This window comes from Strix uralensis, chromosome 18, assembly GCF_047716275.1.
Source record: "Strix uralensis isolate ZFMK-TIS-50842 chromosome 18, bStrUra1, whole genome shotgun sequence".
NCBI classification, from domain to species: Eukaryota; Metazoa; Chordata; class Aves; order Strigiformes; family Strigidae; genus Strix; species Strix uralensis.
The window spans coordinates 722,752-750,719 of NC_133989.1; the positions used below are offsets into that span (position 1 = coordinate 722,752).

General features: G+C 44.8%; 1 protein-coding gene across 2 annotated transcripts; it reads left to right on the forward strand.

Moving 5' to 3' along the window:
* The first annotated feature begins 90 nt into the window (after nt 1-90).
* On the forward strand, nt 91-27,968 carry RPRD1B (regulation of nuclear pre-mRNA domain containing 1B). Of its 2 annotated transcripts, XM_074888404.1 has the most exons (7): nt 91-410; nt 2,038-2,167; nt 3,248-3,381; nt 10,757-10,869; nt 12,655-12,781; nt 13,783-13,958; nt 25,479-27,968. In XM_074888404.1, the coding sequence occupies exons 1-7, from the start codon at nt 260-262 to the stop codon at nt 25,626-25,628; spliced, it is 981 nt and encodes a 326-aa protein (XP_074744505.1). In that variant the 5' UTR covers nt 91-259; the 3' UTR covers nt 25,629-27,968. The 2 variants fall into 2 exon arrangements, with proteins under 2 accessions (XP_074744505.1, XP_074744506.1); XM_074888405.1 differs by lacking the exons at nt 2,038-2,167; nt 3,248-3,381.

A 27,968-nucleotide genomic window follows, 5' to 3' on the forward strand; every position in this document is an offset into this window, starting at 1 on the left:
CCGGAGCGTCGTGAGAGAAGTCGCGGGCGGCCGCGCTGCGCAGGCGTGTGCCCGGAGTCGCATGCGCCGTGCGCGGCCCGTGCCCGGCCGAGCGGTGCTTCCCCCGCTCCCTCCGGCGACCCGTACGATGCCGCCCTTCGACCCGCCGCGGCGGGGTCAGAGGTCGCGCGGCCATCTTGTGGCGGCGGCTGGTTGTCGGTGAGGCGGCGTCGCGCCCTCCCCGCGGGCGGAGCAGCCCCGCGCGGGCCGGCCCGCCGCCATGTCCTCCTTCTCGGAGTCGGCGCTGGAGAAGAAGCTGTCGGAGCTGAGCAACTCCCAGCAGAGCGTGCAGACGCTCTCGCTGTGGCTCATCCACCACCGCAAGCACGCAGGGCCCATCGTCTCCGTCTGGCACCGGGAGCTCCGCAAAGGTACGCGGGGCGCGGGCCCGGCGGGCCCGCTCATCGGCCGCCGCGGGCTCGGGCGGTGTCCCGGCGGTGTGCCGCCCCCCGGGGCCCGCCTCGGGCAGCTGCGCCCCGGAGGGGTGGGGGGAGCTCACTCTGGCCGCCCCTTCGCCAGCCGGTAACGGGCGCCCGCCCGGCCGCGGTGGCGGAGCCGCTGCTGAGGCAGACCCCGGCGAGGGGCCGGTTCCTCCTCACGGCGGTCTCGGACCCCTTCGGGTGGGCGAGGCGGGAGCTACGGCAGTCCCGTTTCGCGGGAGCCTGGCCGCCGTTTCCCTGCCGGTGTGAATATTTATTGAACTTTGTGGGGAATATCGCGCCCCGGTGGGCGGGGGGGGTGTGCGGTGCTGTGGAGGGGACGGGCAGGGAGACGGGCCGGAGCCGCCGGTAAAGCGGTGAGGAGGGGGGTGCTCGGCCGGGCAGCTTGGCTGTAAAACAAAGATGTTCTAAGCGCTTTCCCCAGGGTGTGCTCAAGTTAACTGCGAAGTGCTTTGTCGGCTGCTTAGCGTTTAGATCTTGCTTTTAAATGTTGTGTTTGGGTTCACGGTACTTATCTATTACAGAATTGTGCTACGGGTTTAGGAGATAAGCAAAGTAAAAGCGGTTGTAGAGATCCGTAAGAACGGTTTGGGAGTATCACCCAGAAATATTCTGTGCTTTTTCTCCTTGCAGATTAACGTAACTGAAGTTAACTTGTGGTAACTTCTCAAATTGCTTCGTAATGAACTCAGGGAGGCCGCCAGTGTCAGTGCTGGTGCCCTGTCCCCCGGGGCAGCGGCGAAACCAGCCGGTGTCCCGGTTCTCGTCCTGGGCAGCCTTGGCCCCCTGGAGCGGACGATGCCCGTGAAGTCCGTGCTGGAGTAGCTTTCATGTGATCGCTGCAGTTGCCATTTGTAGCATATTAAGTCTGAACTTCTGAAAGACCTGAGTTCGGCCTGCTGTGGAAATAAGTGATTTTGTTTTCTGCCTCGTGTGTGCGTATTTGCAGCCAGCGCACTCTGGAGAACGGTGTGTCCCACCGATTGTGGCCGTAGGAGAATAGAAATTGATGGTGTCAAGATGGAAAAAGTTATGGTATATTGAAGAAATTTAATGTTGCTTTGGCACAGCATTGTCTGGAAAATATTTGAGTCTCCACAATAGCTTTCTCCTACAATTTCACTCTGCTCTGAATTAAGTGGTTCTATACCAAGTTTTTTTCCTGAAGTTAATTAATGAAAAAATAAGTCTATTGTTATATTCATTTGCTGGTAGGATAGAACAGTGCGTTTTAATCATGTGCTTAAAATTTATTTCTTACACAGCTTGCTTCAGACTTGAGGAGTCACCGTGCACAAAAAGCATTAAGATCATGTTTGTTTCATAAATTAGTTAGAAAAAAACCCTAAGCAGAAGTAAGGAGATCCAGAACTACTTGACTTGAAGGCCTCTGATTTGTCTTGGTAACATGGAAATATTTTGAACTTTGTTTTTAGACTGAAAAGCTATAAGCACCTTTGAAAACATGTTAATGATTCCAGGTGAAAGAAGTGAGAAATAAATGGAAACTCACTCTCTGGTTTTTTTTTTTCTTCCTTCTTTTTTTTTTCTTTCCCAGCAAAATCGAGTAGGAAACTTACTTTCCTGTATTTAGCAAACGATGTCATCCAGAACAGTAAGAGGAAAGGTCCTGAATTTACTAGGGAATTTGAATCTGTTCTTGTGGATGCTTTTTCTCATGTTGCCAGGTATGTTGCTGTATTATGTATGTATTCAACTTTTCTCTCTCTAGATTTGCACTTTTGTTATACAAGGTTGAATTCAATTGGATTTTGTTTTGCTTTTAAGTCTCGGGGATGCTTGTACTCTCTCTCTGGTAGAGATTGGATTCTGTGGCTAGGAGGTGTTTAGTGTTAATGTTTCTCTTTGGTCAAACTTGTCTCGGTGTGAGTCGGCCCCTCGCAGCTTTACACATTTGTTCTGTGTGTGCAGCTTCTACGTACTTAGTTGTTACCAAAGATCTTGCAGATCTGTTCCTGGGCACTGAAGCTGAACAGGTGCATGTGTTTATTAGAGCCACATAACGAACGGCTCTTCCCCATTGTCAGAAGACTTCAGAAGAGCTGATGCTTTGGGTCACTGGATTCTAGTCAGTCTTCTGGTTGGAGCGTGGTTTCTTTTGTATTGCTGGTTTTAACGGTTATCTGATCATTAGTTTCCTTGCTAGAGGAAGGAAGAATTTTATATGTAAAAGGGAAGATGTGGCGCAGCTACCATCCTATCAAAAATGGACTATCATTTAGTTAAGATTTCCTCTAAATAGCACACTAATTCCAGTTACCTCAACTAAACAGCTCTAATGTTCTGTGTGTTAGTGGTACGTGTTCGGGAGGGCTGTCTAACTTCAGTGTGCTATGTGAGTACATTTAAGTGCCTAATGATCCAAACAACCTGCTTTTTAATTGGGATGTTATTGGCTGAAACAACTGTTTAAAGTTAATACTCTGAATTGTAAACATGTCAACTTTAGGGTATTTTATAACCCTCCTTGCAAATTCTGAATGATAGCAAGCTTCTTCCTTCAAAACTTTTGCTGCCCTGACTTTGGAGTGGGAGCGTGGGGCACTTTCAGACAATCTTTGGTCCAATAAAAGGGGAAAATTGACCACAAATGTGTTTTGCACAGTCTGTCTCAGATGATATGAAAGAGATTCTCTCCAAACGTGCAAATATTGTAATGGATGCAGCTGTTAGTTTGGAAGATGCTTTCTTAAAACATAAGGAATGTTTTTCAGCTCAACTATAACAATTTTCTAATCTTTGAACAGAGAAGCAGACGAGGGCTGCAAAAAGCCCTTGGAACGATTGCTTAACATCTGGCAAGAAAGGAGTGTGTATGGCAGTGAGTTCATACAGCAACTGAAACTCTCTATGGAAGACTCCAATAGCCCCCAAACTAAAGGTAAACACATACTGCTTTAGTCGTGTGATTTATTTTGCTTTTTAAATTGGTGCATGTTTCATTGAAAGTACTGTGAGGAGTCGAGCTCTGGCTCCTGTAATTGAGTGGCTGCCAGAGCTGGTCATGGAGATTCTTCAGGATTGTCTTGAGAGGAGTCTGATTTTCATTAAACCCGCAGTTCCAGTTTGCCGGTGTGTTGCCTTGTGACTTGTGGCTGGCAATAAGCTTAACTTAAGGTAATGTCGTCTTCTGCTCAGGCAGACAGAACGCTCCAGGGCTGCCTTTTGATGGGAAGACAAGTCGGGTGCAGGGAACTGTTGAGTCTGCCTTGAGAGTTAAAATTGTCCCACTCCACAGCTCTGAGAGTGGTCAGCTGGGTTATTATAATATTGTTTTCAATATTGTTAGTGCTTTAACTCTCATACTAATTGTTTTATTTTGCATAGTTACTATATTTTATTATGATTCAGTGAGGACTTTTTAATTGAAGGCTGGAATATATCCCCAAAAGCTCGTCTGGTCTCTTTTTTCTTATACCAGCTGACGTCGTTTGGGGAAAACAATAACTTTGCATCATTTTAACATCATTAGACTGTCACGGTTATAATCTTGTTACTGCATGAGATAGATGTGAGAAACTGAGTGTAAGCTTCTTGCGTTTACTGTCCTTTTCTACCGCTTTGGCAGATACTGCCTCTTCTGTAGCATCTGAAAGTATTTAACTGGTAGTACAGTAATGAAGAGTGGGGAGCAGTAGGGTGCCTAACCCGTGGAAGGTGAGGGTCGAAAATCAAGAGTGTTCTGGTCTGGGGAATATTTGTCCACTTCACAGCTAAAGGAAGTGTCAGTGTCTTCAAATTAGATAAAATCACATTGATGCTTTGACCAAATTTTGCTCTGTTCCCCACAGAGGTGCGATGCTTTGTGTGAGAGTTGGCTTAGTCATTAGTAAAGTGCTCTTTTGCTGTTCTTAGGTGGTGAGAACAAGCAGGATATGTCTACTGGAGTTGGTAATTAATATAGAATTAATATGAAGACATGTTAATATCTTCAACAGGTCAGGGGGAGGCCACAAAGATGCTCAGGGAGCTGGAGCACCTCCCCTGTGAGGACAGGCTGAGAGAGTTGGGGGGTTCAGCTGGAGAAGAGAAGGCTCTGGGGAGACCTTAGAGCGGCCTCCCAGGACTGAAAGGGGCTACAGGAAAGGGGGGAGGGACTCTTGATCGGGGGGTAGGGATAGGATGAGGGGGAATGGTTTTAAACTGACAGAAGGCAGATTTAGATTAGATATAAGGCAGAAGTTCTTCCCTGTGAGGGTGGGGAGGCCCTGGCACAGGTTGCCCAGAGAAGCTGTGGCTGCCCCCTCCCTGGAAGGGTTCAAGGCCAGGTTGGACGGGGCTTTGGGCAACCTGGGCTAGTGGAAGGTGTCCCTGCCTGGGGCAGGGGGTGGGACTGGATGGGCCTTAAGGTCCCTTCCAACCCAAACCATTCCATGACTCTGTGATGAGCATTAATATGAGACGTGCCTCTGAAGACACATATCTGTGGCTGCAGTTTTGTGGCTTTTCACATACTTCTTCAGTCAAAATGACTGGGTGGTGCTTTAGCAGCTACAGCAGAGGCCTTCCAACTTACCACAATTGAAGTATGACATTCAGAAGGTCTTGGCATTTTTTCCCCAAGTGCTGGGAACCAGCTGACCTCAGCGAAGGGGTTGTCTCTTCTGTGTTGGACAGAGGGAGTCTCTGCTCAGGGCAGTGGGAGAGGGGAAGGGTGGAAGGTGTACGGTCTGCACGGACTGCCCCGTGTTGGGGTGGTTCTCTTGTCTGGGTGCAATGCATAAGACACCTGTTTGTCAGGAAAGGACAGGATTTACATGCCTGAATTCCTGTTGAACTGAGGATTTGAAACTGTTAATTTAAGGTACCTAGATACATATTTCACAAGTGTTTAACTTTTAATCCTAACAAAATGATACCGCGTGTCCACGAAACGCAGCTGGGGTGTCCTGGTGAGTTGACAACCAACTGCTGCTGAGTGTCTTCTCAACTTAAACGTGTTTATACAAAACGAAACCCTTCCAAAATGTAACAGACCTTTGTCTGTGGGAAACTGAATGAAGAAATACAAACATTTTAAGAACTGCTGTGTGCACATCTTCGCTTGGCGAGAAACTTCGTTTTTGTCTGGGTGATTGGAGATGTCATTGTGGTGTCTTTTATTTGAGAGAACAGTTCAGGCCTCTTCAGGAGTGTGAATATTTCTGCCTTCTTGCCAATTTGTTGTAAAAAAGAAATGGAGATTTTTAAACCAAGAGAATAAATTTTAAACAGTCAGCAGAGTTCTCCTGAGATTTTCTCCTTGTTTTGACTGACTTGTTTTCAAATGAGGTTCTTAATGGTAAGAGCTGGTTTCACATGGGGTTTTTATGGATTTCTAAGATAAACTGGCATTTGTCCAGTTTCTGGTGGGGGACTGTCTCTGTTGCAGAAGGCTTTGTTGTAGTTACTCTATTTCGTTTTCAAACAGGTGGACAATAATATATTGTGTTTACAGATACAATGTTTATCATAAACATGGAAAAACATAGTACACTGCTCCTCCAAACCCATTCTGACTTCCTGGTTTTGTGTACACCCAAGGTAGACAGAGCTGAGAAACAGGTGGTGACAGGATCTGTAGAGTGGTGCAAGGCTGTGCCATTAAAACAAAATTTTGAAGCTCCTTAAGAGTATCTGGTGCCACAATAATGAGTACTGTTTCCTTCAGCCGAAGGTATGGCAACGGGCCCATGCAGGCGGTTCTCTACGGCTTCTCCATATCGCAGTGTCTTAAATAAAATGGGCTGGAGGTGCCACTTGCTGAAGGGGATGGCTCCGCTCCGGTTGCGGAGCACCACTTACGGGTGTGAAACTTGCCAAAATAGCGCAGAGTCCTGCGTCGGCGAGGAGAGACATCGTTAACGCTTCTCGGTCTGTGTTTCAGTGGTGCAGCTTATTTCTTGTTCCATTAGCAGCAAGGCCTTGGGTGAACGTGTAGCAATTCAGTCGGCGGCACGTGCCGCGTTCCTGCCGTGGAACAGAGCTGATTGCACAGAAGATGAAGCTTTCTCTTCAGAGCAGCGGAGGGGGCAGAGCACCGGCCCTTTCCAAGCATTGCGTTCCCTGGTGCTGACTTCCTCAGGGGTGCAGCTCACTACTGTATTTTAGTCTTTCGGGTTCCTGGAGGAGATACGCATCTACGTGGAAATGAGGGTTTGAGTATTGATATCGTATATGCTTTTAACTCTAATTGTATTCATTAAGCTTGCATTTGCTTTCTCATTAACCTCATTTTTATAAGAATGTTTCTTTTGACAAGCAATAGGGAAGAGAAGAACCACCCATTTATCTTAAAGCCTGGGAAAACTGGGTCTGTAGAGGTTTGATGTAAAATCCTTTAGGTGATATAACCTATATAGCTGACATGTTTTCATTGTCTTTGTAATAAGCAGCTGAAGGAAGTCCTTGAATGTGCTGTGATGTAGGAGTGTCACACTAACGCAGAACTGAACTGCTGCCCATCTGCTCTGGTTGGGTTTATATTGCAAATCCTGGCGCAGGAAGTCAGCCCCATGTTAAAATGTAGAGAAAAGCATTGGAGAGGAGAGCAGGCAGGGATGCTTCCAGGAATTACGGAAATAAAGGCACCTGGAGAAGGACTAGGAATCATTCTGGAGCAGATCAACTCCAGTTACGCTCGGCCTAGGAGAGGCTGCCAGGAAATCTGTGTGTAACGAGAACTTAATTGTGAATAGTCTACCCCAGAGAAACAAAGGGTCAGAGCAGTTGGGGGGTGCATGGGGCCTTTGGGTTTCTCTTTATTTTGTTCTTCTCTGTCTTCTGGTGTTCTGTGATGGTCTTCTGTTTTCTTTTAGGAATGCTGTCTGTCTGTTGTTGTATTCAATGTTTTGTCCTAAATCACTTTCCAAAAGTGTCTTTCATGTGAGTTTACTTGGATCCTGCACAAGTTGCCAAACCCCTGGTGCTTGGAACCTAAAGCCCACATAAGTGGGGGTTTTTTTAGTTATAGTTTTGGGAGGCTTATTTTTTTGTTATGCTGATTGAGGATAGTAACCCTGCCAACACAAAAAACCACTTAAACTCAGCTGGTCTGCTTTTCAAGAAAACCACTACCTATAGAACTTGAGAAGTACAAACCCCTGTTTACAGGTTTGCTGTTCTTGTAGAACTACGGTCTCCGTTAAATGGCGTTTCCTTGCACGTTTCCCTTGCAAGTTTCTGCTCATGCCACTTGTCGTGTAACTGTATGCTTAACTGTTGGAAAAGGCAGGTGATTAGCTGTGCTGAGACTAATAAATCCTCATGCGAATTAAGGACTATTTGGGTTTTTTTAAAAACATGAGAACCCTTTGCCTAGTTGCTTCCAGTGAAAGTCATTGTCTGCATGGGGAGTTCCTTACCATGAGCTGTGGCTGCTTCTTGAACGAGGAGATGAACATAACCAAGTCCTCATGAGAGAAGGTAATTTTATATTGCCTTGAGATTAAAAAACCCCCACACAAACCCACTGTTTTTAACAGAGGGAAGCTTTAAACTCCTAGTTACCTTTTTGGATGTGTGTGTACAGCTTCCACAGTCGGTTTCTCTTTACTCTGCGTATGAGCCTGGAGTCAAATCAAAGAAGCCTGTTTCCCTCTGAAAAGAGTTGTCAAGCGGTGGGTGCAAAGAGGTGAACACCCTAGATGGGAAGATGTCCTGTGTTGCCAGGCTTTGTCACTAAGGTCTTTGACACTCTAAGCTTCCTCAAGCCACTGGAGATGGTTTGGAAACTGAAAAGTTGGTGGAGAAATACCTTCTCAGGTCTCTCTGGACACTGCAACAGCAAGATAACAACAGCCTGGAGTTTCACTGCAAAGCTGTCATGACAGCAATTGTCGGTCGTTTTGGAGAAACAAAGTGCTTTGCTCTTTGGAGGCTTTCAGGGAGCAGTTCAGTTTGAGCTGTGAAGAACACCTGAACCAAACAGGAAAGCTGACTTCATCTCTAGTAGTGGCTTCTCTGCCTTCTTTATGTCCGTGTCAAGAATGGGCTCTTGGTTTTCCTGGAAGAAGCTGTCCATATTCGACAAGGATATCGCGATTGTTTCAGAAGATGTGTTACGTACCATTGTTGAATTCTGGTCAGTTTTAGACGCTCTTAATGCTTGTTTTCCTCTTCTCTTGTTGGATTTGATAGGCTTTCTCAGAAGCGTAGACTGCAGTGGTTAAATTACTTCTGGCTAGCAGGTTTAGAGAGCTACCCAGGCAGGGGGTGTTCTAATTTATGCCTTGCTTCCTGTTCTCTTTCGGGGGTCCTTTTCCACTATGTGCTCCTGAGTTTAAAAATAAGTGTGGGTTGGGTTTTTTTTCAGTTTTGATGAAATGGAGATGGTGTTTCTAGGATTCTTCAATGAGGTTGTCTGCTGCCCCTGTTTACCAGTGCAGAGGAAGAAAGTGCAAGAGTCCCCATGTATGTCATGCTACTCATGGCCAAAATGCTACTTCAAAGCTGCCTCCTTTGTGCTCCTTTGTCTACTGGCCACCTTGTCCCTTCAGTGGCCATTCGTGTGCTCGGGGAGTGGCCTCTCTCCAGACAGGCTGGCTAGCGCCTGGTGCTCAGGGCTGCAGGTGTCCCTGCACCTACCTTCTTCTGGGGGTTTCCAGTCAAACTTGCTTGGTCTTGGTCAGATGGAAAATTCTCTGAATTCTGAATCCTCTGTTAGTTGTAGGCAAAGCATAGTAGCGTGTCTTGTGGCGGGCCAGTTGGCAGCACAGCAGGAAGAGCTCTTCAGCAGTTGAAATCCCAGTTCTCATTCGCGCACTCTGGTCGTGCATTCTTCTATTGATTACCTTGTTTATCTTTGTTGGTTAATTACTTTATAAGTGCACACAAGTGATAAATACTGATGGCACAGCTTGAAATGCTCTCTTCGGCTGTTTTGTCATCTGCGTGTCTGCAGTTCAGCTCCACTCGTGTCTCTTGCAGACCGCAGCGGACAGCCGCGGTTTTTCTTGTTGATCTGGTATCTGCCTGTCAGGTTATCAAGCGCTCTCTTACATCAGTTGTGCACTTACAATACTTAGACTGTACCTTTTTCTAGCCTGGATAGCTTTGCTTTAGCATACATCAAAAATCCGTTTGGTTTAGGGTGACTGTTTTCTGGGCCTCTTTGCCTTCCATTGAGTAAGTCTCTAACAGCGACACGTTTGTGTCTACCTCACGAAGATCCTTCGGCTTTTTCCCCACACGAGCGGGATGGACAGCACCTCTGACTTTCTTTCCACTAAAATAAAGTGTTTTCAGACTATGTCCCACTGGACAAGGCAGGCAAAATTCTGCATTTAAAGACAGACCTTTCTGTTTGCTTCCTCATTAGCATTGGGCAGACTGATTTAATTTTAAAGAGTGATCTTGGATTTCCCTGTGAGTCAAAGGATATAACTCCTTCGTTATCTCGGCAAAACTTGATTCCATTGAAGAGATGTTCTCAAGACTCTGTCCACAGCTTTATTACAAATTATCCAGGCTCTTACTAATTTTGGTGGCAAGTCTGAAGAATGATCTGTCATCTTCTGAAGGTTCTGTAACTGGCTGAAAGGCTGCATTAAGATTTCTGACTCATTAAATCAACTGTCTCTTCCCTTTCAAGCTAAGGAATGCTACGCTAAGGCTCATTTAACCAAAGCTGTCTTGCTTTATGAAACCCTTATTTCTGAAGAATTACAGGTTACCTGCTTGGAGATGGGTTTGTGCTCTGCCCGTCGCTGTTGTTGCTGTTGCATCTTAGAGTTTTGGTTTCACAGAGCTGTGCTGGAGTCTTTACTTTGGTGGAAGAATGGAAGGCTGAACAACCAGCAGTTGCTGAGTTATTGTGGGACCGCAGTGAACATATACTTGGTGCAAAGAGATAACTTGAAATTCTTCTGCCCATAGGTATCTCAGCATCAGTGCTTCATTTCTGCCGGTAGAGATCCTCACCCGCATACGTGGTGTTAACCAGAGGATCTGAGCAGGGCTCAAGACCTGCCATTTATTGACAAATCGGGCGTTTGCTCACCTCTCCTGCTTTCGGTGTAGGAGGCACAAATGCGGACGCAGCGCACACTACGATGTGAAGGCTGTACCCTTGTACCGGTGTGTGGGCAAAGTCAACCTTTTATTGCTGTTTTGCATTTGAGTGTTTGGAATATGATGCCAACATGGGGGTCCAACCGTGGTCATCCTTCTCTTTAGAGAGCTTAATCAGCAAAGCATCTGGTACAATTTTCTTGAAGTAGAGATAGTTAAGGTGGGCAGATCTGGCATCCAAACGAGCTGCTTATGTGTGTCTTCAGTTGCAGAGGAGAAGAAGTCTTTAAAGCGGACTTTTCAGCAAATACAAGAGGAGGAGGATGATGATTACCCCGGGAGCTACTCGCCCCAAGACCCCAGCGCTGGGCCGCTGCTGGTAGGTGGGCTGGGCCGCGGGGGGATATTGCTGAGGCACCTCCCGCCTGGGTGCCACAAGGTGGAGCTGCCAACAAGAGAAAGGATGGGAGTGGGGGAGAGGCAGCTGGGGTGCAATGGAACAGCCTTTCCCTGCTGAAATAGGGTGCCACTTCTGGGCGGCTTCGGGTGGTCTCAACCATGGTCTGGGTCGTGCTGCCAGCAACAGAACTCAAAGGGCTGCTGGAAGAACAGACCGTATTTTAAATTTTTCTACCACCAGTGTGTAATCTCCCAAACCCAAACACGGTTAAAAATGTATTTTTTTGTAGGACATCGCTTTCCATGAGCTACTAAAAAGCTCAGCCTTTGATAGATTTGTATGGAGTTGGTTAGAAAAAACAGCTCTGAAGACTTTATTTTGAGGCTGACATGTTAGTGGTGTGGAAATAGTGGGAATGAAATAAGGGGTCATTCTGACCATTTGAGGCTACAAAATGAACATATGTTAAACCACTGTCTATTTGAAAAGGATAAAAAAACCCACCACCCATCTGGTAGACTGTAAACGTTGAAAAATAAAAATAAATAACAGTTGTCAAGGAAATAAGTGAGATTTTTTTGTTGTTGTTTTCACCTCCAGATGCCTTGCAGCTTATGGTTTCTCTTGATGATAAGCATTGTCTTTGTTACTGTTGGAAATCGTTAGCAGTTTGTAAAGAAGTAGTAAATATTAGGTAATGGACTTCTTTTTCAGATTGAACAAATATTTATTTAATTTTTTTTCAGTGTTTTTATTAGTTTTCAAACTATTGAAATGTAGTTTAAACATTCGTGGTGTTGTTTACAGGGCTAGTGTTCCAGTTTCAAAAACCTCCCACTAAAACTTCAGTATTTTTTAAAACAAAAGAAATGACACTTTTTTCTGGGCTGGGATTCTCTCTTTCTCCTTTTTTAAAATTTTTTTGAGCAGGGAAGAAACGTGGTGTGTCAGGGGAGGTCCACTTAAGGCTGTCTCCATCCACATCCTTTTTAAGCTAGGATACGTCTTGAGTGTATTCATTTAAACTGACACATTTTTCCTCAGTGCATAAAAACCAGCTGCGAGATGAAGTTGAGGAGATACAGTGGAGCCTGGTTTAATTGCAGATTGCAAATTAAACTGCAGAGAGCCAGTTGGGCGAAGTGGGGATAGCAATGGCTTTGCAGAATCAGGACAATAGAAAGTTTGCTTTAACAGGGACAGCTCTCATTGTCATCAAAGTTTATGGTAGGTAACCAGTTACAAAATTCTAAATCTTATAACGATGGAAATCTGACACAGGTTTGGACCGATACAAGTTTGGTTTGGGGGTTTTTTTTGCTATGTCAGAATGCACCTTTGGAATCGAACACAAAGGTGCAGGTACACTCCTGCTGGTCGGGAGGAAGTGTCAGGGATGCTCAGCTAAAAGCTCTCGTCCCAGCTTGGTGCGGCGCAGAGGGCTGATGGCTGTTTCTCAGACTGGTGTGGTCATGTGCTTTTCAGCTTTCTCTTAAATTCTCTTCATTGGAATGAGAAGGTTTCTGCTGCGGAGTCTTGAAAAAGATGATCCTACTGTAATTATGCGCAAGTTCCTGAACACTGGGATATTGTAAACTTAGTGAATACTCCCTGTGTTGGGAAGCAACAGTTTAAAAATTACTTGAAGAAAATACTCCAAAAATGGTTGCTTTCAAAGGTGGGTGACCTCAGATGCAGTGGCCACATCCATGGGAAATGGCATAAAAGTTACCCAGTTGTAATGTTGGCTGACTTGTCTTGTAGACTGAGGATTTGATCAAAGCCCTACAAGACCTGGAAAATGCAGCATCAGGAGACGCAACAGTGCGGCAAAAAATTGCCTCCCTGCCTCAGGAAGTTCAAGATGTTTCATTACTGGAGAAAATTACAGGTATGAAACAGGAAGATGTATGAACATGGGCCCAAAGAATAACTTGGAAATCAAAGTGTTTTCTTCTTTAAATAATCACAATGTATAGTGGAGTGAGTTCCTGCTTTTGTGTCCTTGCTTTGTAGCTCTTGGGTAATTGATAGGTAGCAATCCTGTGATGTAAAATTGAAGGTGAAACTCAGATAGCTTGTTCTACTTCTTTGGCTTTGTGCTTTGAGAGTATCAACAGCATTTTGCAAGAATGTAAAGGAAATAGGGCCAGAGTTCTCAGATGGATGTGTTTGATTTTGAACACCTTGACTGTTAGATATTTTTATCAGGCTCTGCTGAGTACACACGTATTCCTTGATTGCTACGGAAGAGGAAACTCGCTACACCCATTAGTCTGTCAGCCTTTGTTTAAATGGACTTTTGCAATTGTATTTGAAAAATAATCTTAATAGAAGCATTTACAGGTTGAACTGATTTGGCTTTTGTTCCTGGAAGTAGTTTTATTTTGGAACTCATTATGAACTGTCACTTAGTCCTTTATAATATGCTCGTACAGTGTCCAGCTCTGAAGACTGGTGTGCAGTTCGTATGTTTGCTTGTATTGATACTGAGGAGTTATTCAGAGAAAAGAGGAATTAAAAAGTGCACACCATGTTTAAATGTGGAAACTACCTGATTCGTTTAACTGAATGTACAGCCTAATGTTTTAGTTTAACCTGTTGATAGAGACTAACTTCACAGATTTATATATCCACCCCCCTGCCATTATTGATACTCTGCAAGAATAAAATGCAATCAATCACATCAGTGTCCAAAACCCACCGTTCTGGGGTTGTTAGTCCTGCCTCTTTCCTTTATATCCCCTGGGATAGGAACTCCTCTTTTCCGGGCAAGCCAGAAGTGTATTTCTGAATGAGATGTGCGTGTGGCTGGTGAACTGTAGCCCCTCTGTCAAGATACAGAAGGTTGTAAACTTTGTCCTCTAAAGTACCCAACACTTCTGCCTGTAGACAAAGAGGCAGCCGAACGTCTTTCGAAGACAGTGGACGAAGCCTGCCTGTTGCTGGCGGAGTACAACGGCCGGCTGGCGGCGGAGCTGGAGGACCGGCGGCAGCTGGCACGCATGCTGATCGAGTACACCCAGAACCAGAAGGATGTCCTGACGGAGAAGGAGAAGAAGCTGGAAGTGAGTACTGATTGCGGCGGGGCCGGCAGGCCCGTTGTCTCACCCAGTGCACCCGCGCGACTCTGATCTGTGTGTTCCTCTACGGGGAGATGACTCTGGGTGTTATCTTTACATTTGGAGTAAACAGGGGTAAGAAAGCGGTGGAAAAGGTCTGGAGAAGGCAAATCTGTCCTGATGTTCAGTCTAGTATGTTTTAATACACCTGGACGTGGATGGCCCAGAACTCTGAGCTTACAGAAAAATAGGCTCACCTAACAAAGTTTCTTCAGATTTACCCTATTGTTTTATGAAATCCCCATTTCCAAAATACCAGCCTCGCTTTGCCATAATTAGCTGGGCTGTTTGTTTATTGGTGGGGTGTTTCTGTGGTTCTTTTCCTTGTGGTTGGGTGCCCCTCATCAGCCTTCCCAGCCCCTGCTTGACAAGGGTTGAAACAAGATCTTGTGGTATCCATCCTGCAACAGCCCCTCCAGCCTACGGCTTCGGTGATGGAGTGTAAACGGGGCTGACGCGAGAGACCATGACTTGGGTTTCCTGCCGTAGCTCCTCGAACAAGGAGGGCAGGACACTGTGAAATGAGACTCGGCTGCCTGGACCTGAGCACCAGCTGCACGTCCTGGAGCGAGTGCAGAGGCTGCGGCAGCCAGCCATTTCTCTGAAATGTTCTTTCTCGAAGGAAGTTCTTCCACGCTAGTCCCAAGATGCGGTGCTGAAAGTTTAATTAATGATTGTGGTTGTATGTCACTCTGCCATCTGTTAAACTGGCCCTTGGCGGCACATTAAGGGCTTCCTCGGCGCTGTCGGCTGCCGGTTATTATGAGCAGCTGTTGCTGGGTGGGACGTGAGTTGCTGTAGAGGACAAAATCTTCTGGAAGGAGACACTGCTGTAGCCATGTGGGCTGTTTGCTGCCATGACAAACCTAATCCTCTGACAGCTAGGCAACATTGTTCTGAGGTACATTTTGAGTGTTTTCTTTGCCATGTGTGTTTATATTAGAGTTTCTCAACGTCTTGTGACTGTGAACATGTTGCTTTTCCAGAGCAACATGTTTTCCAAATCAGCCAGACAAGTGCTGATTCCACATCAGAATTAGAGTGGGTAGTTAATAATTCTGTTAGATTGTTTAGCTTGAATTTCTTCAAGCATAGCGTCTGTCTTATGCCTGAGTCATTAAAAGGCACTTTCAGACATGGATATGAAAGATGCCATAAAATGAATCCTGTTTGGCACCTGATTTATTTGCTGAATACTAGTGGAAGTCGTGCATCAGGTGGGTTTTTTCCTTGCTGAGAGAAGGACACCTGTCGTCGTGTGTGTGTATATATAAAAATATATAAATGATAGACATACTGCTGTTTACTTTTTTTTAAAAAAGGCAAGAAATAGGTAGTAAAATGCTGCACAGTAATGTTTTAAAAATCCCAGAACAATCCATAAATTTGAGTTAGGAAATTAAGAAATTCATAATGCAACATTAATTTAAGTTTCTAATGCATTAGCTGAAATGTGACAGTTGTGGTGGTTTTTGTTTTGGAAAATATCATAGAAACGCAGAATGGTTTGGGTTGGAAGGGACCTTAAAGCCCATCCAGTCCCACCCCCTGCCCTGGGCAGGGACACCTTCCACTAGCCCAGGTTGCTCAAAGCCCCGTCCAACCTGGCCTTGAACCCTTCCAGGGAGGGGGCAGCCACAGCTTCTCTGGGCAACCTGTGCCAGGGCCTCACCACCCTCACAGGGGAGAATTTCTTCTTATATCTGATCTAAATCTGCCCTCTGTCAGTTTAAACCTGTTACTTCTTGTCCTGATAAACCATTACCCCTACCCCCCCGATCAAGAGTCCCTCCCCCCTTTCCTGTAGCCCCTTTCAGTCCTGGGAGGCCGCTCTAAGGTCTCCCTGGAGCCTTCTCGTCTCCAGCTGAACCCCCCAACTCTCTCAGCCTGTCCTCACAGGGGAGGTGCTCCAGCCCCCCGATCGTCTTCACGGCCTCCTCTGGGCTCGCTCCCAACATGTCCAATATCCTTTTGGTAAGGAATGTTACTTGAAAATTGTAACTCTGGCAGAGGCAAAAATGTAATCCTGAAAATGAAGCGGTTCACTGGCTGAGCTACTTCGTTAATAGGAATAATCCTGCTGAGGCAACAGGACCCGGTGCTTGCCCATGTTAAGTGTAAACACGTTCTTTAATACGTTGGAAACTAAAGAATGGTGTTATAAAATATCTGCTCAGGTTAGCATCTTTGTCATTCTGCCAAAACAAGGTGGCCTTAGCACTGTAGAAGTCTAAAACGAGTTGTGGGAAATGCCACTCTTTAATACTTGCTTAACATGAAAGCACAATTCATACCCGTGTCAAATCTCAAATCTTAGCTGAGGGATATTGCCTGATTAAAGCCTTCCATTGTTCTTGAGTTGTAGAGGGTTAATAAATAGTGGGAGATGTTGATTACAGATATGGCAGGTCATATCTGCTCATCAGTTTTGTTTGAGGCTTTGATGTTCTCACAGTAACGTTGTTGAGAAGCCTGGATTTTTCTTTGTAGTGCTAATAAGCGTTTTAATAGAAGGATCTGAAATTCTTGTAGCAATTAAGAATGTATTAAAAAACAAAACAGTTACTCAAGCAAAGACTGAAATAAGAAAATAACTTGAAACAATCTAATTTTACATGTCTTCTCGTTGTATGCTTTGCTCTCTCAGGGTTCCCTTTCCAGAATCTTTGGTGCTATTGTCTGAGTTTTTTCTCCTGACTCTCGGATGAGATGGTGTTTTTAGATAGAAGATGGATTGTTTACTTTGCTCTTCTAATCCACCCAAGGCTTCTGGTTGGGGAAAGGAGTTTCTGATTGTAACATGACTCAAGGCTTTATTTTAAAATATGGAAATGTCTCATTTGGAAATCACTCTCGATATTTTTTGTATTTTATTTACGCAGAAAGCGAAGTCACTGTGATAGCAATGAAAGTAGCTAATCTACATCTTTTGAAAAGCAGCTTTTGTGGTCTAAAGAGCTACAGTTGTTTACTAATCCTATTAATACTATCCTGCATGAAACACAGCAAATTCTCAAAACATTTACATAAACTCAGTGTAGTTATGTCTAGTGGGCTAATGCTCAAAATACTTTGCAATGTCAAAACCCTGTGACATAGAGCTCTTGTCATCAGTTGCAGAAAAGCTGTTTAGTGAAGGGACAACATGCTGAGAACGGCGGCTTTGGCCGATGAATCGCGCTTCGGCGTTGGTAGGGGCTGGGTGAGCAGGGGCTGGAACAACTTGGTGTGAAGAGGCACTGGCAGTCGGAAGGGAGAAAGCTGCCACAGAGCCTGAGGACTGTAACATATGGACAAACTGCTTTTAGGGTACGGATTGAAAAAATTGGAAGTGTAATAATTAGGATTACTTTATCGGGAGGAGGGGGAGATTGTGATCATTTGATTGTAGTCTAAAAGCACTTGGGAGGAGGAGGTAGAATTCCTTTAGTCCTGGCAATAGGCTGCAGAGCAAAATCAGCTGGACCAAAGCTGACACTGAACAGCCTGTAACAAGGCACGTGTTTCTAAGGGTAAATATTCCTTAGATTAACTTACTGAAAGGTATGGTGGATCCTGTCGTTCAACATCTGAACACTGAATTTCTTTTTAAATGGTGTTTCATCTCAGTCAGAAGTTGTGGGCTTGGTACTGCAGCTGCTCTATGATCTTCCATGGCCTGGACTTTGATAATAGCTGTCAGGAAATAAAATCCATTTTCAGACAGGCATAGAAACAAGAACTGGTGTTCCTCTAAGAATGAGATAAGGTGTCTTCGTATCTCACATGAGTATTTAACTTCCAGTGAAAGTTCTCTGATTTGTGTTATTTTTGGCCATTGCTGCCCATTACAATTACCGAGTACAATTGGCTGGGGAGGGTTTTTGTCCTTCAGCACCTGAGTCTGCAGAACTTCAAGGGGAAGGATTGTCTTTTGAAGCCGGTGTGCTCTTCCTGAGGGCACAGCAGGCGAGGGCAAAAAATCCAGGGAATCAGTTTGTGTGAAACTGGAACGTAGGGGGAGATATCCAGGAGAACGTTTCCATTTTGGTCTGGCAGGTGACTGTAAAATGACGTCACCTGAATAGATGGGACGAGAAGAACCAAGTGGAGATAGTGCTAGAAAATGGCAAATGGTGTGGAAGCTTTATGGGCATCTGAAATAACTACTGACAGTAGCGGAGTGGGAGTAAGTGGAGGGAGGGTTGTTTTAATCTAATGCGGAGGGGCGGGGAGGAGAGGAGAATGTCTGTTCAGATTTTTGTGTTGATTTGCAGCGATGCCGAGTTCTTCCCAGTGCCCTCCAGGTGTCTTCTGTACCTGCGCTTGCAAAAGGTGACATGAGGCACATGCTCTAGTATATACAGTGTGTATATGTAGTACAGTGTGTATGTGGGGGGTGTGTACGTAGGAATACGTGTGTGTGTTTGTGTGCATGTCTGTATAAAGAACATACTGTATTTAAGGTCCAGTTTAGGGGAAATTTTCTGATTGTTGACTGCACCTGAAAAATTATGACTTAAAACCCTGCTGAGAGCTGTGGGGGTTTTTAGATGTTGGTGGTTTTTAATATTCATGGCTTCAAGGCACCTTTAATAAGGGTTAAAGCTGTGTCCATATGAATTTGCAAACCCTCTTTGATAGTGCATCTCTGAAGGATGAAGTACAATCTCTGCTGAGATTTTCTGGACTGCCGGCACTACACATTTTCTTGAAATACGGTTTAGTTCAGTGGGTTAATGCACAATTTATTGCTGTGTTGCTGCCACTGCTTAGGTTTTGTTGCATGTCACTGTTGGCACGCCCTTGTGGCTGCTGCTTTCCTCTCAGATGAGAATTCTTGGGTTGTGGTATATTCATTTCAGTGGTTTAGGCAGGGAACAAGAGGTGAAGTTTTAGTTTTTCTGCCAGGAAACAAAAACGTCAGTGTTTTACATGTGTGCAAGCAGCAGGAGACAGCCCTGGGAGCTGGGCAGCAGAGGGGGGTCTGCTCTGTGCCCTGGGCAGGGCGAGGGGGTCCTGAGCAGGAGCCCCCAGGCTGAGAGTCGTGCTCGGGGCTGTCGAACTCAGCGGCTGGTCAGCAGGGCAGAGGGGACTGGCGGTACCTCAGCGTTTCCAGCTGCGAGCCGCGCGTGCCTCGGGGCGTGGGGCGAGAGCCACGGCTCTCGTGGCGGTGCCATAATCGGAGGCTGCGGCCGGTCTGGCTCTGGTGTGCGGTGTGTGGCTCCAGGCAGCAGCTGTGTCTCTTCGCACGATGCAGAGGTGTAATTTCTTCACTTTGTAAGCACTTTAGGCATTCACAATTGTAGTAGTACTGCAAATGAAATCATATTAAAAAATAAAAGCAAATAAAAATAATCCAATATTAACATATAACATCTTTATGCATTTTACTGAAGTGAATCAGTGTATAACTACTCTTTTGCTTAAGATGCTTGGAGAGGTGAGTGTGGAGCTGTTTGCTTATGCCCTAAATGTTGATTTTTGTCATGAACATCATCTCCCCCCCAGTGTTTTTTGCGGGAAGGATATGTTGCAGCAGAAGCCAGGTTGCATTGCCATTGTACGGGGGCAGCCTGGGCCAGTTCTGAGAGAGCTTCTCAGGGTGGCAGAGGCCAGTGGAGGAGGAGGAGGAGGCATCTCCAGCAGCTGCAGAGGCCTCTGTGGCTGACTGTTCGGTTGGACAACTTCAAGTTGTCCGAAGCAGAGAGGAGAGCAAGGAGACAGGTTATGGTTTCAGAGCATGTAATTGTGCCAAGAGCAGAAATACCATCTCTGGTGAAGCGTGATGAACGATGCCGCGGAAGAAAGAAGCCTTGTCAGATTTAAAAGGGCAAGACTGTGAACAAGTTCAAGGTATGAAAATGAACTGAAGCTCTGTGAGGAAATACATCATTCAAGCTCTGATTCCTGGGCTGCATCTTTCAGATGTGTTGTATAAAAACCTCCGGTTTGTTGGTTTAGTGCTGCTGCAAAATGAGAACTGGCTTCACCACGAGCATTTGTTTTCATGTGGCTTTTGAGGTGGGTTCTGCTGCGCTGAACTTATGAAATGGGAGACGTTTCCCTCTCTGTTATGGGCTGTGTGGCTGTTAAAACCCCTCCAGGCATTTGCCGCGCTGCTGCAGGAGGTGAGGACACGGCACTGGGCAGCTGCGGGCCTGTCTGCGCTCTTCTCTGCAGGCCTTGTCAAGGTGGCATCCCTGTCCTAGTCCAGCAAGCCCAGACAGACTGTTTCAGAGGACTCTGGGTTCTGGATCAGGCCTTACATGTGTCTAATCTCTCACTTGGGTTCAGTTGAATTTGCCTGGAAATAAGCAAGTTTATAGATAATTCATGTCTTGTTTCTGGTTCTTTCCTGATTTTTGTGTTTGTCAGCTGCCTTCTTTTGACCAAGACTACTTTTATTTCTAGGACTCTAGAGTTTCTTTACAAAGCAAATTCGTGTCTGTGTTGCAGACAGACTCTTTAAAATTTGCTTTCTGTGAGGTTTGGGTGGTTCTAAGTGCAGTGGAGAAAGCTGTTCCCCCCCGCCGGTGGAGCTGTAGGTAATTCTGCCTGGCACACTGACCAGCGCCTCCCACCGCCGCGTGGGGAAGGTTGGCTTATAAAATACAGGGTAGGGTATGGTTTTAAAATGGGGTTTATTCAAATGTGACACTTGAGAATGTGGAAAGAGGTGGGTTTGAAGGCAGGAGAAAAGTGCTGGTGCACGTGGCACACTTCCGTTGGAGAAGGGGAATTTTGAACTGCTGCTGAACAGGCCCGAAGGAATAGCGGGGCAGGAGGTGGAGTGAGCCGGGCACCGTCTGTACGGGCTTGTTCTGGAGCACGAAACTGAGATCCAGCAGTGGGCTTTCTTCAATGTTATCTAGCAAATTGTATGTGCTAAAAAAAAAAAGTTGGGTTGTCCTCTAGGTGTATATACACTGGAAGTATTGATTAGTAATAATTCATGCTTTCTTAGATAATAAGGAAAAACCTTGGGCTGGGGAAACCCCGAAACCAACAAACCAACCCGTTACTGTTCTGATGTGTGATGTGTTTTGTCAGGGCTCACACATGCTCTTCGCTTACTTGCTAAGCAGGAACTTCATTCTCCTGGCTTTAAAAAGGTGTTATTTTTGTTAATTTTCACCCAGTGCCTCTCATATTGGTCATTTCTTACAGACACGCTGTCAGGCGTGTGAACATGCTTATTCTAACGAGTTTTAATGAGTGAGTTTTACAGTACTCTGCGTAGGTTCAGTGGCAAGTGGCAAAAGCAAAGGAAAACCTGATCAACCTGCTGTACTAGTGTTGTATATTTAACAATTTTAAATAGAGATTTTACACAACCATATAAACAGATTACTGTCAAACTCACTTCACTACATACTGTTTTCAAATTTCTGCCGAGCCTTGGTGCATTTTTGCCCTGACTTCTGTGGTCTTCTGCTTCCGGACCTCTGGCTGAAGCTCTGGCATACCAAAACCAGGCCTGACTGGCTGCTCTTCCTAGGCACTTTCCAAATTCTCATTAATGCCTAACTAGATGTTTTTGAGTAGATGCAACTGCTGTGATGACTTACAGCATGTTACTGCTTGACCCAGCACAGGAATGAAGTGTCCAGGGCAAATTGTAAGCTGAAATAAAACAAAGTCCGTGCTGCGGAGCTCGACAAGGTGAAGCAAACCGTGCAGCAGCCCTCAGAAGGAATTTCCTGTCACGCCGATTACAGTCAGGTTTATAATGTTCAAGCAAGGCTGCTTTTGAATGAAACACTTCTGTCGGGTTCGTTCGGTGGTGGTTAATTCTGATTTTGCATTTCTTTCAGGGGCTGAGTATCTAATTCACTTGGCCGCTGTGGCTGTAGAATGCCGCATACTGAAAGGGAATGGTGATTAGCAAAGGCATTCGTGTGGCACAGCGCCAGTTTTCGCTGTATCATCCTGAAACTCCTGCTTACAGCAAAGATCTCATTATTTTGTCTAAAAAAAGCAAATAGCATCCAAATACTATTAATCTTAATGAAAGCCTGCTATGGAGCGAGGCAATTAGCTAGACACATGAAGTACAAACTAAGACCTCAGACAGCAGCGGTTTCTTTCAAGTGCACTTCATATTTTTTCAGTTTTACAGAATGGAGGGACCTTATGCAGAAATGTGCAAGGTGCAGTTTCAAAGCATGTCACGGGCTACATGAAAAACATGGTTTCCCATAAAACCTGCTTCCAGAGTCCTACGTTGCAGAATATGGCCACAACTTGGTTTGTGGAAAAGGAAAAGCCCCTGAACCTGGAAGTTGTAAATGGTTTTGGGGCTATTGCTGCCTTTTCCTTGCGAGTACTTTTTTCCTCCTTTTTTTTTTTTTTCCCCCTAACAGATAGGACTTAGGCCTCACTGCTTTAACAAAAACTTTTGTGTGGACTAGTTGATGCCTGCATTAACCTACTAGTAAGGTGGGGTTACTTAGAATTCTCCATGTAGCTCTCAGTGTAGAGTATCCCTGAAACTGGGGGTGTGTTAAGAGCAATATTTTCCTAAAAGTTTGAAGCTGTTAACTGGGAATCTGGGAACAGGTTGCTGCTGTTAATGTGTGGAGGAATTGCTCCTAAGTCTGTATATTTGCCATAGCAAAAAAACCAGAACAGAAATACTGTTTGCATACATCTGAGTGGTTCTTCATTTGTTGTTGTGTTTTCTCAGAGCTGGGCTATCAAGCAAGGCTCTGGAAAGATTCTCAGTCCCCTAAATATCAGGAAGCAGATATTGTTTGGATCTAATACAATTGTAATAGTCACACAAGTGGTCTTCAGCTGAAAAACCATTGTGTCCTCATCCCAGGTGCCCACTAGAAGTAGCGTGTCCTGGTCCTCTTGTCAGCCTTGCCCTGATGGTGGCAGGACCTCAGTCTTCCCGTGAAGGTAGACGCTGTGTTGTACCCCTTTCTACAGAATTCTTGTGCGTGGATCTTGGCAATTCAAGTAGTATTTGAGGTATTTTCTTGGCTTATGCTTGGAATTTGCACCTTCTACCCATTTATCAGACTTGGAGGACTTGCCAGCTGCCTTACTCTTCTTGATTTCTTTCCTATCTTTAGTAAAAATTACTAGAGAAAAAAAAAGCCGATATTCAGTCTTGGCAGAGTTTGGCATTCTGGAGGAAGCACTGCCCTTTCTTTCCTGACTTGATATCCATCACTCCTTGGCAATGTCCTGAATGATGATTTTTTTTTTAAATTTATTTTTTTTAAGACAGTCTTCTGGGGGCATCAGAAAGCAGTCTGAGTCCAGCCTCTTCCACCTTCTATCTGTGAGCATTTGGAATACAATAATACAATAAATATTTTTGCTGCCTGTATCTATGGGCAGGAGCTGGTGTTCTGCTGTCTCCCTGCCTCGTGTTATCCGTGACGTGCCGGCCTTGAGCAGAGCTCCCCGTGTGCCACCTCCCCAGTCAGGATGTGGTACTGCCATGGCTTTCCTCTTTATCTGCTTTTGTTCTGTATTCCTCCTTAAAAATCTGGGGTGTTCCTGGTTTTGTTCTCCGTCTTCATAACGTGACTTTCTTGACTTGTTTCCCTATTTAAGTATTTCCCGAAATGGTATGACTAGGGATGTGGGGTGCATTCTTATTTTGATCCTGATTCTTTGTCTTCCATTAAAACAAAACAAATCCTCACAATCCTAAATTAATGGGGGCACCTTCTCCTGAGGTTTTTTGTTGTTGTTCTCCTCTAGGCTTGAGAACAGTACACTGTGGTTTATGAAGCTGGTAGAGTTTTTGTTTGAACTTGATTATTTCAGTATATATCCTGTGTACGTTAACAGAAGTGTTTGGTTATGGTGGCTCCTTAACTCACTGAGACTCATAAGAGGATTTAAGTTTGAAATAGGCTTTTAAAGGACATTCTTATTTGGTGCTGGCAGGAAATTTATGGAATATATTTACATAGCTGTTCCGGGCGGAGGCGTGTTCTGAGTTGTTGCAGTTGACTGCTGCTCTTGCCGTTCTAATTCAAAGTAATGAAACACAGAGTGTAAACTCATTGCTTGTAAACCCGCAGGAGCTGCTGCACTTTGATATTTGGAGAAGGTGAAGAGAATTTCCATCATTGAGAAGGTTAGAAAGACTGGATTAAAGTTGTAAACTCTTCAGAAAGATGTTTAGATTAAATGTGTGTCTAGTTTTATTTGATCTTCAAAGATAAATTTCTGTTCTCTGGTAAAGTGTTCTCTTTGCCAAGTAATTAAGAAATGAAAATTAACTTAGTATTACAACTGAGTGTATGGAAGACTATTCTGTGTATGATTTTTCTTACTTTTCTTTCTTTCTTGTTTCCTGCATTCTGGAGATTCCATGAAAAATATGCCACGCGCAGCTGGGTGAAGACTGGTGCATTCCAAAAGAAACGATGTGATACTGGGTTTTGTTACTTAAGTAGCTGTCTTCTATGACTGTTACATAACCACTTAGAATCACAAAACTTTGAAAATTACATAAACATTATTCTTTAATTGAGCTTCTGTATTAGATAACTTGGATATGTGTTGTCTGCTCTTAAATGGCCTCTAAACATAATTTAACAAGGTACGACTCTTTCTTTCATTTTCAGGGTCCAGACTCTTCCTCTGTCTGCTCGTTATGAAACACTAGTCACTGCTATCTGCTGTCTCTTAGGTTGTGGAGATTTCTGAAGGTGGATAGATGTTCCTTACTGGGCTTTTAATGCTCAATCTGGACCTCATTTGTGAAAACTACTTGCAAGTTTCCTCTTCAGGGGTGTTTAACTTACTGTTTTTCTCCCTTTGTAATAAAATTCTGGAAGTGTTAGTGTCTGTATTTAGCTTGGTTTCTCCCCAGTGTGGATGTGTCTTTCTCCGGTCGCCACCTCGTGCTCCCACACGTTTCTGTGGCGGTTGTGAGCGTGGCGGTCTCGTGGCACAGCTGCTGTGGTTGCTGGCATGAGCTGTCCAACAACTCACGGGGGAGGGCCGATTTCACAACCAAAACTTGGTTTTGATTTAGTGATTTGAAAGGGAAAATTGGATTATCCGAATATTCAAAACTGATCAAGTTTGGAAAAAACCAAAAAACAACGAACCTCAAACAAGAACCCAAAGAGTGTTTAGCAGCCTGGTGCTAGTAGCAGCCCTGGTGTGGCTCGGCCGGCTGCCTGCCAGGGGAGGGCTGTGGGGAGCGCCCTGCCCGCGCTGGCAGGGGGACCAGGGCAGAGCCACTGCCTGGGGACACTTCCCAAAGACTCTGCCAGGCCCCTCTGGGGGCACTTTGCGCAGCTTCTGTTGAAGTGACCCAGGGCAGGGTTAGTGGTTTGGGGATGCCAAGGCCTGGGGACGGGCTGGGAATTGGGGTGCAGGTGACTGCGTGTGCCGCCACCAGCGAGCCAGCGCCTCAGAATCCTCAGCTGGAAAACGCTCTGGGCTTCGCTAAAAGCACTGCTAATTAACCTGTGCTTAATCTCCCTTCTCTTGTCTCTTCCCTAGGAGTACAAACAGAAGCTTGCTCGGGTAACCCAGGTCCGCAAGGAGCTGAAGTCCCACATCCAGAGCCTGCCGGACCTGTCCCTGCTGCCCAATGTCACGGGAGGTCTGGCGCCTCTGCCGTCTGCTGGTGACCTCTTTTCAACAGACTAGAGCAAATGGTGTCCCCCCGTTTCCGTGATTACCAGCAGAAGTGAGAAGACTCTGGTGTTGACTGGAAAGCCAGTCTTCCAAGATCTACGGTAGGAAGGAACTCGCAGACCCTGCTTTCAACCTCTTGGCTGCTCGTGCTCACCCTCTCTCTGCGTACACTGGCTCATGGTGAGGGGAGGAAGAAGAGCGAGTTTTTGTGAGCTCTGAAGGGAGTGGGGGTAGTCCATATAGGCAAACTTTTCTCATATTTTTTCCATACTCTTTAGTTGCTGTTTGCTCTTAGCACTTGTTACCCCCACAAAAGTCATGAGAATCATGTACATACACACCTGGAAAGTTTTCAAAGGAAGTTTGACCATACGACGTTTTTCCTCTGTAAAAGTATCGTATTATTTCTGAACGAGTCTGGTCCGTTGTAGCTGGGTTTCTGAACCTCATCTCTGAGAGCAGTAGAGAGGCTGGTGGGCTTCGCAGGGACGTGTGTGTGCAGGTGCTGCGCCACGGCAGCGTAAGGAGGTGGCATCTACTGAGCAATGGTACAGAGAAATATCTTCCCTCAGTCTACAGTTCCTCGTGCTGCCGGGGACTGACACGGAGAGAGTTCCCATTTGGCATGTACGTAAATTGAAACTCACCACAGGCAATAAAAATAAGCAGCTTTTCTTTGTGAATTAGAGCGCGCTTCATAATTTACACTCTGCTGAGCAATGCAGAACTGGATATTACCTAAATGAGAGTGGAAGTAAATTTTGTTCTAGCTACCTTAGATTTATACCACATTTTTCCTCTTCATTATACGAAATCAGCTGGTCACAGAAGCTGAGGGGTTGGAATGGTGTATTGCAGCTGTTGACATCCCTGTGGCAGGCACTGTCAGATCTACGCTCAGGATGGTTACATTGAAAATACTATTCTATAAATTCTCTCCATAGCTTTAGTGAAGTTCTTTGATGCACAGAAGTTAAATGTGGTATAAATATTTATTTATATAGAAAATAGACCCATATATATGCACATATCCTGTATGCACATGTACCATGTCCATGCATGTAGATATTAGAAGGATGTACTTAATTTTGTGTCACAGATTATTGTGAGTTGATTTTTATAATTGGAAAAAGTAAAAAAAAAAAAAAAAAAAGCCAATTTACAGTACTCTTAGTTCCCTTAGGTTGCTAGCTACCGTTTCGGCTGCCGTGGATGTAGTTACATTTCGGTTTGTGTGTTGACTCTGACAAGCTGGACTCTGATCACTGAAAACCATTCCAATTTGGATAACAATTCTGTTTAAATTTAGCACCTCTCACTAGAAAAGGTTTCTGGAAACACTTGATCTGATAATGCAGGTTTTGTAACACAAAGGCTGCAGTTAGTTGATGTGCTGTGTTTGTGCCTCCCTATAGTCTTAAGCTGCTGTTGTCAAAGACATGAGAGGAAACCTACAGAAAGGCAACGCTTGTTCTGCGTCCTCGTTAATTTATTTTACAGGGTATTCAGTCGCCTATTCAGCATTCAGTTAAACAAATAATACAGCATTTTTTGGTCATTAGGTTGTTAAGAAGCTCACGTCCTTTTCTTACTGGCACTTCATTTTGTCCTTTTTTTAAACCTCCTTGCACCCTTACTGCCCAGCCAAGAAATGTGTTTTTCTCTTTAGTTTACAGGAAGTTTTCCAGTGGCAGAACGCTTCTTTCCGTGAATTGGTTTGATTGTACAGCCTTTTATGGTCCAAACATTGCTTAGATAAAGCACTGTACATTCTCTCTGCTTTTGCCAAAAATGAAAAACAAAAACCCCACCAAACCTCGAAAACCCAAACCAAAAGACTCATTTCTATCCTGTCCCAGCTCATGGAGTTACCCAGAGGCTGTTTCAACCAATAATTGTTTTGACCATTGATTGAATGTGTATCCATTATAGAACAAAAAAGCTGTCATAGAAAAAATTATGTAGACAAATGTGTTGACATCTTGCGCTGTTGTTTTGGGCAAATCTTCTGTGAGAGAGTGGTATGTTTTGGGTTTTTTTTAATTGAAATGTTTTGATTTTTTTTTTCCAAATATATGTGTGTGTTTTATTTTGCTTAATTTAAATGAAGTCTTGTGGTTTTTAATTTTATTTGTTTCACTCTTTTGGGCAAAGGGCATCTGGTGAACTGGGTGACATTCTCTCAAAGTTAAACAGATTTCCCCAAGGTGTGTCTTTTTTTAACAAAAGCTTAAATCTGTATATGAATTGATTTAGGAATTAATTTAGACATATAGGCTGCCATTTGTGACAGCAGTATATTCTGAAATGTCTCATAGATATCTATTTTTGAATAAAGAGGGTGTCGTTGAA